The 11,974-nt window shown below is 38.7% G+C and overlaps 1 protein-coding gene across 3 annotated transcripts; it reads left to right on the top strand.

Annotated features, from left to right (window-relative positions):
• Window positions 1-4,402: 4,402 nt before the first annotated feature.
• Window positions 4,403-7,082, top strand: LOC138330333 (uncharacterized). Of its 3 annotated transcripts, none has more exons than XM_069277891.1 (2): window positions 4,403-4,580; window positions 5,960-7,082. In XM_069277891.1, exons 1-2 carry the CDS (start codon window positions 4,542-4,544, stop codon window positions 6,812-6,814), a joined length of 894 nt encoding a protein of 297 aa, XP_069133992.1. In that variant the 5' UTR covers window positions 4,403-4,541; the 3' UTR covers window positions 6,815-7,082. The 3 variants fall into 3 exon arrangements, with proteins under 3 accessions (XP_069133992.1, XP_069133993.1, XP_069133994.1); XM_069277892.1 differs by lacking the exon at window positions 4,403-4,580 and adding an exon at window positions 4,788-4,929; XM_069277893.1 differs by lacking the exon at window positions 4,403-4,580 and adding an exon at window positions 4,824-4,929 and having other exon boundaries at window positions 5,965-7,082.
• Window positions 7,083-11,974: the final 4,892 nt, after the last annotated feature.

Raw genomic sequence — 11,974 nt, 5'->3', positions numbered from 1 at the left:
GGGATACTGTTGTGAAGTTTAGGATCGCTGTACTCTTTGTGAACCAGCTAATGTAAACAAACTACAACTAGAAAACTAGAAACTGCTAGAACAATAACAGATTTGTCGTATTTTGTCAGTAGATTATCATTATGCTCTGAAAGCGGATTAGAACCACTTGTTTTAAATAAAATAGTCGCTCTAGAAGACAATAGGCTGGTTCCCTTCCCTTAGTTCTCTACTCTCCGCCAGGCTGCGCTCCGTTCAGTGAAGCGGTACGTAAGGGAGGTAACTGAGGCGGGAAGACAACTTTTCGTACAACAAATAACTATCAATCTAGCATCCAACTATTTGTCTAATAGTTCTTCTGTAAACCAACTCTGTTTCGCGTGTGATTTATTTTCGAGAATTTTGCGATCAATGTAAATTCGCAAAAGTTAACCTCCGCGAATTAATATCTTGATAGATAAATCTTGCACCCGATTTAAATAAATTTCGTAGTCGCGAAAGATAGTTGCATGAATTACAGTATATTACCACCTTTAGTATCAGAAAACTCCGATTATAATCTCCGCAATTATAACAACTACTTTCTGCCCATTTTCCCCAACTACTTATATCCAGAGATTCAATATATTTAAATCTCTGTTACAGGCTACATCTAAACGACGATGAAATCAATTTAGGCCTACAGATACGTAAAAAGTATTTCCTATCGTGTGTGTGTGCATCCTCGACACTCCAGGGCTTCCGACCACTTACGATCTCTACACCCCTGGACTATCTCATAGTAAAACTGGAGGCAACAGAATAGAACAGGTTATTTAGTCATTTGATGTACTCAAAAGAGCCGTATAACGGTACACTGTGGTTGACTGTGTGACTTTGATGTTAGGCGTCGCTCTCTCTGTAGTCTTCAAAGGATCTTTGCTAGCCTGTGATTGGTCAAATGTTTTCCGCTGAGCTGCCTTCATTTTCACTATGATATAGTCCAGGGGTGTAGAGATCGTAGGTTATCGGAAGCCCTGGAGTATCGAGGATGGTGTGTGTGTGTATTTAGCTCACCTGGCCCGAAGGGCCGGTGACCTTATGTCATGGCGCGGCGTCCGTCGTCCGTCGTCCGTCGACCGTCCGTCCGTCCGTCCGTCAACATTTCCTTTAAATCGCTACTTGTCCTAGAGTTCTGCATGGAATGTAACCAAATTTGGCCACAAACATCCTTGGGGGAGGGGGAACAGAACTTGTATAAATTTTGGCTCTGACCCCCTGGGGGCAGGAGGGGCGGGGCCCAATAGAGGAAATAGAGGTAAATTCTTTAAATCGCTACTTGTCCTAGAGTTCTGCATGGAATGTAACCAAATTTGGCCACAAACATCCTTGGGGGAGGGGGAACAGAACTTGTATAAATTTTGGCTCTGACCCCCTGGGGGCAGGAGGGGCGGGGCCCAATAGAGGAAATAGAGGTAAATTCTTTAAATCGCTACTTGTCCTAGAGTTCTGCATGGATTGTAACCAAAATTAGCCACAAACATCTTTGGGTGAGGGGGAACAGAACTTGTATAAAATTTGGCTCTGACCCCCCGGGGGCAGGAGGGGCGGGGCCCAATAGGGGAAATAGAGGTAATTCTTTAAATCGCTACTTGTCCTAGATTTCTGCATGGATTTTAACCAAAATTAGCCACAAGCATCCTTGGGAGAAGGGAAACATAACTTGTATAAATTTTGGGTCTGATCCCCCAGGGGCAGGAGGGGCGGGGCCCAATAGGGGAAATAGAGGTAAATCCTTTAAATCGCTACTAGTCATAGAGTTCTGAATGGAATGTAACCAAATTTGGCCACAAACATCCTTTGGGGAAGGGGAACAGAACTTGTATAAATTTTGGCTCTGGTCCTCCGGGGGCAGGAGGGGCGGGGCCCAATAGGGGAAATAGAGGTAAATCCTTTAAATCGCTACTAGTCATAGAGTTCTACATGGATTGTAACCAAATTTGGCCACAAACATCCTTGGGGGAAGGGGAACAGAACTTGTATAAATTTTGGCTCTGGCCCCCCGGGGGCAGGAGGGGCAGGGCTGAATAGGGGAAATAGAGGTAAATCCTTTAAATCGCTTCTAGTCATAGAGTTCTGCACGTATTGTAACCAAATTTCGCCACAGAAATCCTTGTGGGAAGGAAAACAGAACTTGTATAAATTTTGGCTCTGATCCCCTGGGGCAGGAGGGGCGGGGCCCAATAGGGGAAATAGAGGTAAATCCTTTAAATCGCTACTAGTCATAGAGTTCTGCACGTATTGTAACCAAATTTGGCCACAAACACCCTGGGTGGAAGGGGAACAGAACTTGTATAAATTTTTGCTCTGACACACTGGTGGCAGGAGGAGCAGGGCCGAATAGAGGAAATAGAGGTAAATCCTTTTAATCGCTACTAGTCATAGAGTTCTAAAAGGATTGTGACCAAATTTGGCCACAAGCATCCTTGGGGGAAGGGGAACAGAACTTGTATAAATTTTGGCTCTGATCCCCCGGGGGCAGGAGGGGCAGGGCCGAATAGGGGAAATATAGGTCAATCCTTTAAATCGCTTCTAGTCATAGAGTTCTGCACGTATTGTAACCAAATTTGGCCAAAGACATCCTTGCGGGAAGGGAAACAGAACTTGTATAAATTTTGGCTCTGATCCCCTGGGGGCAGGATGGGCGGGGCCCAATAGGGGAAATAGAGGTAAATCCTTTAAATCGCTACTAGTCATAGAGTTCTGCACGTATTGTAACCAAATTTGGCCACAAACACCCTTGGTGGAAGGGGAACAGAACTTGTATAATTTTTTGCTCTGACACCCTGGGGGCAGGAGAGGTGGGGCCCAATAGAGGAAATAGAGGTAAATCCTTTAAATCGCTACTAGTCATAGAGTTCTGAAAGGATTGTAACCAAATTTGGCCACAAGCATCCTTGGGGGAAGGGGGGCAGAAGTTGTATAAATTTTGACTCTGACCCCCCGGGGGCAGGAGTGGCAGGGCCGAATAAGGGAAATAGAGGTAAATCCTTTAAATCGCTTCTAGAGTTCTGCACGTATTGTAACCAAATGTGGCCACAGACATCCTTGCGGGAAGGGAAACAGAACTTGTATAAATTTTTGCTCTGACACCCTGGGGGCAGGAGAGGTGGGGCCCAATAGAGGAAATAGAGGTAAATCCTTTAAATTGCTACTAGTCATAGAGTTCTGCATGGAATGTAACCAAATTTGGCCACAAACATCCATGGGGAAAGGAGAACAGAACTTGTATAAATTTTGGCTCTGGCCCCCCGGGGGCAGGACGGGCGGGGCCCAATAGAGGAATTATATATAGGTAAATCCTATAAATCGCTACTTGTCCTAGAGTGTTGCTTGGATTGTGACCAAATTTGGCCATAAACATCCTTTGGGGAAGGAGAACAGAACTTTGGCTCTGACCCCCTGGGGGCAGGAGGGGTGGGACCCAATAGGGGATTTAGAGGTTAATATTAAAATTCCTTCAAAAAAGAAACAATGAACCTGTATTCAGAATATTACTTGGCATTACAAACCAGGTGAGCGATACAGGCCCTCTGGGCCTCTTGTTTAATCTATTAACAGGCCAATACTGCGCAGCAAGTTTAGTATACTACACGCTGTCACCCTTAATAGCGACAACAAACGACAAGAAACGACAACAAACAACAACACCTTAAATACGCAGGAAAGTTAGTGACAACACAAGATATGTTATTCAGAACATTAAAATAAATAAACCCGAAATAAGAATGCTACTTTTTATCAGAAACATATATACATATATGTATATATGTTTCTGTTTTTATAGACTATTGGAAATCGAAATTTTTATTAAAGATGCTCCACCGCTGACAAATGGTATTTTTTCGAATATCAAAAACAGAAGCAGGCGATTTTGTATTTTTCTTCAGTTACAAAAGTTACTTATTTTACACCATTACCACCATTGAAAAGTTTGAGCTTCTAATTTTACTTCTAGTTAAAAATATGAAAAATAATTAATTGCATCCCGAAAAAATTCCGTGGCTTTATATCTTATATAGAATGAAGCAATTATTGCGCATGCACCAAAGGCGAAATAGATTATTTAATGTTGGTTTTTTTTTGTTAATTAGGCATATATATACACGATTAAACACCAATTATTGTTCAAATGATGAATATCGTTTATGCTCTGTCGGCGGTGGAGCATCTTTAAATTCAAGTACATGTATAAACATATTTATATGACGAGGCAATTTTTACACTATTATAGGATTCTAAATCCTAAATATGTTTCATGTACATGTTGTCAGAATAAATCTATGTCACTGTTATCAGAAACATATATACATATGTATATGTGTTTCTGCTGTTATCTATGAAATTTGAATATAACTTACAGTGTAACGTACGTAGGTAGCATAAATGGAAGATAATGGACTTATAGGCCTACATGTCATAGAGAAACATTTTCTTGAAAATATATATTTTGATATATGAACATACATGAAGAACAATATACCTTATGAGTTTGTAAAACTGGTTTCTTTCCTATGCTGAAGGCGAAAGAGAAATGTGTCATGATTCAGGAGGTAAGTGAATGGAGAAGGACTTATTATATATATATATATATATAGGAGTAAATGAATAACATTGGTTTGCTGTCGGTATATATAGGAAATGATAATGATATGTGCTTTATATGAGGATATTATTTTTGAAAACACTGCTGTTAAACAGCTGAACACAGACCGGATTTCCAATGGAGTCTACCGTATTATACAAGCCAATTATGCTTTTCATTCGGCATTTTGGGTGGTTCAGGGGGGATAACTCTAAAATAGAAACGAGTACTGTGGATCTGCTCAGTTCATGCGTAAGACCAGGTGATCGTGGATTTGGGAAAAAAACTTACTGAAAGAAATGATCTAGGGAAGTCATGTAAGTATAATATCTTTAATGCATGTTTTGTTAGTTGAGTAAGTTTTTTTTAGATTACGAAACGTTTGCATTTTTGCGTTAGATAGGCCTACATCATTACTGTATGTATGAGTTTGCTCTGTATTGAAAAGTAAAACCATGTTACCAGTTTTGACGGATCAAGGAAAAACACCATTTTGAATGATGATCAGACAATGATTTGATTTCCTCTGCACTATCAAATAATTATTGAATAAAAGAAAGTAAAACACTTTTTAGTCTAAATCAATTTAGTTGGTAATCAGTAGATATATCCTCGATATTTTTACTCGTCCTTGATACTCCAGTGGTTCCAATCATTTTCTGGACTGTTTCATAGTAAAATTGGAGGCAGATCAGGGGAAACATCTGAACCAATCACAGGCCAGCAAATATTTCCTTTGAAGACTACAGACAGAGCGACGCCCAACATCACAGCCACACGGTCAACCACAGGTACATGTACCTGTGGGTCAACCGCAGTGTACTCTTATACGGCTCTTTTGATGTACATCAAAGGACTAAATTACCTGTTCTGTTGTCTTCAGTTTTACTATGAGATAGTCCAGGGGTGTAGATATCATAAGTGATCGGAACCCCCGGAGTATTGAGGATGGGTCCTTTGGTGTAAATCAAAAGAATCAAATAATGGTACACTGTGGTAGACTGCATTGCTTTGGAATCGAGCATCACTTTCTCTGTAATCTTCAAAAGAATTAAGTCTACTATGACACGGTCCAGGGGTGGATATAACGTCACTGATAGTAACCCCTGGAGTATCGAGGATGACATACAATTACAATATGGTATTGGAAGTTTTTCTCCAGCGCTATTCTTGCCTCCCATATCCCCACCAATATTTCAAGTTTACAAACTTATAAAATCATACTTTGGAATTTCAGACAAAGGTAGCAGAAGCTGTAGTATAAACTTGTAACATTGTTTTGATATTTTCCACATTGTCATGTCAACTATACAATCAAATATATATTAATTTGTTAATTAATTTCAGAACAGAGAGAAAATGCAAGAAAAGGGGAAACCAGAGGGCAGTCCAGATTTCACAATCTTCTCCAGCAATGATGGCTTCTCCAACAGATGTAAGGATGTGTTCAGCTGTCTGCAATCCCTTGAGGACAAGCATGTCGCCCGCGACAAATCTATCGCCGACGAAGAAAGTAATAAAATTTTAAAATCTGATCCAACTTTCGAAGATACTGAGACTTTATCAAAAAAAATTAAGAAACCAGGCATTCTTCCACTAAATTCCACAAGTAGGCATCCTGAGTCAGATGGTGGTGAAAGGAAAGGGCTCAAGAGGCCCTCCTCTGAGCTCTACGTTCCTCCGTATAAAAAGAGGGGAGATAACTCCCAATCAGATTTTAAGTCAAGGAAGATGGATGCAGACTTTAAACTTCCTCCACAAAGATTTCCAAGAAAAAACAAAGTTCCTGATTTCAAAGTAAACCCCAGTAAGTGGAAGAAGTACACGTTAGAGGATGTTTCGAATGAGGATATGAGTCAAGCTGCAAACACGCAGGCAGCCTTCGCCTTCCTCGAGGAAAGGAGGAAGTTACGCGAGGCAGCCGAAGGGAAAGAGGAGGAAGTGAAGGCAGATGTTGAGGGCGGAGCATGTTCACAAGGAGCCATTGTTTTTAAAAGACCTCCCAAAAAGGGAACTCTTAAACAAGACTTGGATTCAATAGAAATGAATGTGACAAAGAAAGAATACGATGATTTTGAGGATGGTGACGGTGATTTGGAAGGCGAATCATTAGTTATAAAGCCAAGTGTGACATTTAAATCAAAGAAAAGTAAAAGTCAGAGGAATATTAGGAAGAAAGAAACCGAAGAGGAGGATGACTAACTGAAAAACTTTAAAATTCATCATTTTTATCTGAAGATAAATTCTAGAGTCTATATTATAGGTGCCTTCATATGAAAAAAAAAACTGTTGTTACAATGTTTTTCCTCTATAATGTTTATTATTTTTAAATTTTAAATGACCTGCGGATTTAAAGAATAGTCATACCTGCTAAGGCTACCATGTTTTAAAATTGATGCCATTCAAATAATTTTAAAATGTACCAGACTAATTTTATGTATTTAAATTATGAATACAATCTTAGACTGAATTATAGATTAATTTGTTTGTAATGTAAGCAATTGTAGTCAGCCACGGATATTCTTAAACGCTAACACTGCATTCATATTTAATGTGGTACATTTTTAGGTCATCAGACCCGAAGGGTCAGGATGACCTATAGTCATCGTGCTTTGTCCGTCTTCGTGCGCAGTGTATCGTGCGCCGTGCGTCTTGCTTTAACTTTTGCATTTAAAACGCCACTCCTGCTTAACCCCATCCTCGATACTCCAGGGGTTCCGATCACTTATGATCTCTACACCCCTGGACTATCTCATAGTGAAATTGAAGGAAGCTCAGTGGAAAACATTTGACCAATCACAGGCTAGCAAAAATTCCCTTTGAAGACTACAGAGAGAGCGACGCCTAACATCAAAGCCACACAGTCAACCACAGTGTACCGTTATACGGCTCTTTTGATGTTCATCAAAGGACTAAATTACCTGTTTTATTCTGTTGCCTCCAGTTTTACTATGAGATAGTCCAGGGGTGTAGAGATCGTAAGTGATCGGAAGCCCTGGAGTATCCAGGATGGCTTAACCCTTGAGTGGTTTACTTCCATATTTGGTGTGAAACATCATTGGGAAGGACAATCATATTTTCCATAAATTAGTAAGGTCTGAGCCCTAGGGGCAGAGGGATGGGGCCCAAAAAGGGGAAATTTTCTAAATTTTAGCTTCAAAATCCTACTCCTCCTTCATCCTAGGATGAATGGCAACCAAATTTGGTTTGAAACATTGTTTGAAAAGGGCAATCATATTTTACATCAAAGAGGCTGCCCTGACCTTAGGGGCTGAAGGATGGGACAGAAAAGGTCAATTTTTTTAAATTTTAGCTTTAAAATCCTACTCATCCTTCATCCTTGGATGGATGACAACCAAATTTGGTTTGAAACATTGTTGGGAAAGGACAATCATATTTTATATCAATGAGACTGCCCCGACCCCTAGGGGCTGACGGATGGGCCCCAAAAGGGCAATTTAAAAAAAAATTTAGCTTTAAAATGCTACTCCTCCTTCATCATTGGATGGATTTCATCCATATTTGGTGTGAAACATCATTGAGGAAGGACAATCATATTTTATATAAATGAGCCTGGTCTGGCCCTTGAGGCAGAGGGTTGGGGCCCCAAAAGGGGAAATTTTCTTAATTTAAGTTTTAAAATCCTACTCCTTCATCCTTAGATGGATTTCATCCATATTTGGTGTGAAACATCATTTGGGAAGGACAATCATATTTTATATGAACGAGTTAGGTCCGACCCCTGAGGACAGAGGGGCGGGGCTCAGAAGGGGGAAATTTGATGAAAATTGGCTCTAAAATCCTACCTTAACTCTTGATTGGATTTTATCCATATTTGGTGTAAAACATCATTAGGGAAGGTTTTCCAAGATGGCCGCTGGCCCACTTCCTGTTTTAAGGTTTCGGTCTACGATCTCAATGAAAATTGGTCTATAGGTGTTTTAGGTGATGGTGAACAACATGCAAATAGTTTTGTTAAGATTTTGGTATTCCAAGATGGCCACTGGGCTAATATCCTGATTTCAATGAAAATTAGTAGCAATTATCCAGCATTTCCGTAAATCTTCTTTCTTCTCCGATGGGAAACGGTGGAATGAAAGGTCTTTATGCAACTTTGCATTACCATTACAATGTGGAACAGTCGCTTCGTCTGGGTTCAATGTTCTCATCCATGACAGCAGTATGTGCCGCCATATTTGTTGACATAGACAACCTCGCTTTGCCTCGTTTTCGTTCTTTTGACCCTGGGTCAAATTTTTCATGCATAATTTTTGATAACAGTCTATAGTGGTATTAAGGGATGCTGATCAATATTATTAAAACTTTGAAAGATTGTCGCTGGGCCAACATCCTGTTTTCAAATTTTTATCTGATATTCATTGAATATAAAAGTACCGCGAAATTTCCTCCAAGATGCTCATACACTGTGCAACTGCAATCTTGATTTGCTGCAGGTGGGGAGGGGGAGGGAGAGGGTCGTTTCGGGGATTATGTAATGGTGTCCATTACAATAAGTACTTGTTTTAGCTTTAAAATCCTACTCCTTAACCCTTGAGGTGATTTCATCCATATTTTGTGTAAAACATCATATTATATAAACGAGTTAGGTTCGACCCCTCCGGACAGAGGAGTGGGGCTCAGAAGGGGGAACTTTGATGAAATTTGGCTTTAAAATCTACTCCTCCTTAACCCTTGAGAGGATTAATGCATCCATATTTTGTGTGAAACATCACTGGGGAAGGACAATCATATTTGATAAAAACGAGTTGGGTCCGACTCTCGGGACAGAGGGGCAGGGCCCAGAAGGGGGAACTTTAGGTGAGGACAATAATATTTTATAAAGAACCGATGTAAGACCCATGGGGATAGAACGGCGGGGGTCCGAAATGGGAGCTTTGCTGAAATGACTAGATATGATAATGGCTCTTTTTGGCCCCTAAATCTACCAAATTTCAAATAAAGTATTTAGAAATTAATTTGCTGCGTTTGAAATATTGAATATGCCCCTGATAAAAACTCAATGATATTTTTGTTGACAGAAAGTATGTTTTTGCTATATAACCATGGTAACTATGCATAAATTATGCAAATTTGAAAATTTGGTCAATTTTGGCATATTTTTGGTCAATTTTGGCATATTTTTGATAGTTTTTCCTTTAAAATCAATAGAGCGCAACCTAGAACACACTTTATATTTTAAGTGAATTAGCAGACACGGAGAATACATCATTTTGAGAAATATAAAGTTTGTTCTAGAATGCGCTCTATGTTAACTAGATGAAAAACTGCATAAAAAGGGTCAATTTTGATGAAATTTTCACATTTTGCATAATTTATGTATAATAAAAATGGTTGCCATGGCAACTAGAACTGCTATATTACCTAATAGCACTATCAAATATGTCAAGTATGTAGTTAATATTTGAAATGCAAGATTAACATCGTAAAATAACAAGCTTTGAAAAATAGCGTATTTGGGGGCCAAAAAATACCCTTACCATACCTAGTCCTTTGGCTGTCAAATCTTATTCCTCCTTAATCCTTGAAATGGTTACAACCATATATGGATGAAGGGCTACCAAGTTTGTTCAACAAATGACATTTACCTATTTCAGACTCTTACATATTCAACTAATGAGTTCCTTGTATTGTTTATATTAATTGTTAACCACTACTTTATACTGTGACTTTGTTGTTTTGTGCCAGGAGTCAGATGACTGTTAAGGCCCATGGGCCTCTTGTTATATATTTTCTTATGAATTAAAAGCTCCCAATTTCTTTCTAATAAAGGTATGGTTGAATTTCAGTCAATATCTTGTTGAACAACAACAAATCCTATAAGATCTAAATCCAAATCTTGTCCAAAATAATCCAAAATTTATCCAAAATAAAATTGTTTGGAATTAAATGACCGACTTACTCAAAAGAAATTTTGCCTACCCCATAGGCATCTGATCTGAAAATCATTTTTTTTTTTTTTTTTCTCTATTTGCCTTTGTTTTGAAAAATTGGCAAAATGTTTTATTTCAAAATTTATCTGGTCCCTTAAAACTGCTTGAAATCACAGACAGTTGATATAATGTTTTACTTTCAGTAAAGTGTGTGTTTGATATGGACCTTGCACATTTAATTGAAAATTATTTTTAAACATTTACCTTAGAAATAAAATGAGAAATTTTCCCTTCAGACCTTTAAAGCAACTCAAAAATTTTGTGGTGAGTTGGTCTATCCCAAACAGAGATTATTTAAACGGATGACCTAGGACAGTTGCACAGCACCAAACTTTTCAACGATATGACAATCAACAAGAACCACAAGACCTAGCTGACACAAACCCGAAAGGAGAATGACAAATCTTTCCCTGCCTTGGAGGTGTGACAACCCCTTTGGAAGGAATTTATGAAAATCCAACCTGAACCTTGTAGAAGAGAATGAGCATTCACAAGTTCTCTCCCTTTGTCACTCCCTCTAATCTTAGGGAACGAATATTTTTCTCCCACATATGAACAAAATTATGAAGTCTTTTAAGGAGCATTTGACCGCAACATCATGGTTCCATTAACTTTGAATTGTTGATGCTATCACAGGCATTTGGCTCTATAGACATATATTGTATATATATATATATAATACTGTATTACATGTATATAGAGATAAAAATGTCAGTAGAGCCAAATGCCTGTGATGCTATTGATAATGTATGCCACAGTTACACCGCACATTATGACATCACATAATTGTTTTGCCTGTAGTTTCTGTTCAAAAGGTTAAAGGGCACACAATCTGTCATACCTATGTTACCTTAGGTGTTGATAAAAGACTTAAACTGTAGAAAAACCTGTGAATAGTTGGAGAATAAGAATTTTTTTTTTTTTTTTACAAATATAGCTCTCTATTATTTTCTTTTCTTTTCACTTTTTCCAATCCTTGCATCCCTCTTCCCACGACAATGTAAATTCTACCATTATGATATTATTTGTCACTGTCATTACTCAACATTGATCCCCAATCCATATGAAATAACTGGCTGTAATTAAATGCAGTATTCCGTTTTTGCATATAACAGAGTTATCTCCCTTGAGGGTAGGTATCCATTGTGACGTCATTGTTTTGTGAGCTAAATTTCTCTGAAAAGTATGACGTTATGCTCGCAAACACATGACATCACAATCAATACCTACCTGCAAGGGCAGATAACTCTGTGATATATGCAAATATGTAATGCATGTATTGAGAAGTAATTATATTTCAGTGCTTTTCCTAACCTGGCCACCAGTCTCTTAAGTTATTGATAAGATTTTATCAACTGAGATTATCTCCCCTAGTTTTAAGCATCGAAGAAACCGACATGTCACAGAGACA

This window comes from Argopecten irradians, chromosome 8, assembly GCF_041381155.1.
Source record: "Argopecten irradians isolate NY chromosome 8, Ai_NY, whole genome shotgun sequence".
Taxonomy (NCBI): domain Eukaryota; kingdom Metazoa; phylum Mollusca; class Bivalvia; order Pectinida; family Pectinidae; genus Argopecten; species Argopecten irradians.
The sequence above is the reverse complement of the archived record's forward strand: the minus strand, read 5'-3'. Positions and strand labels throughout refer to the sequence as shown.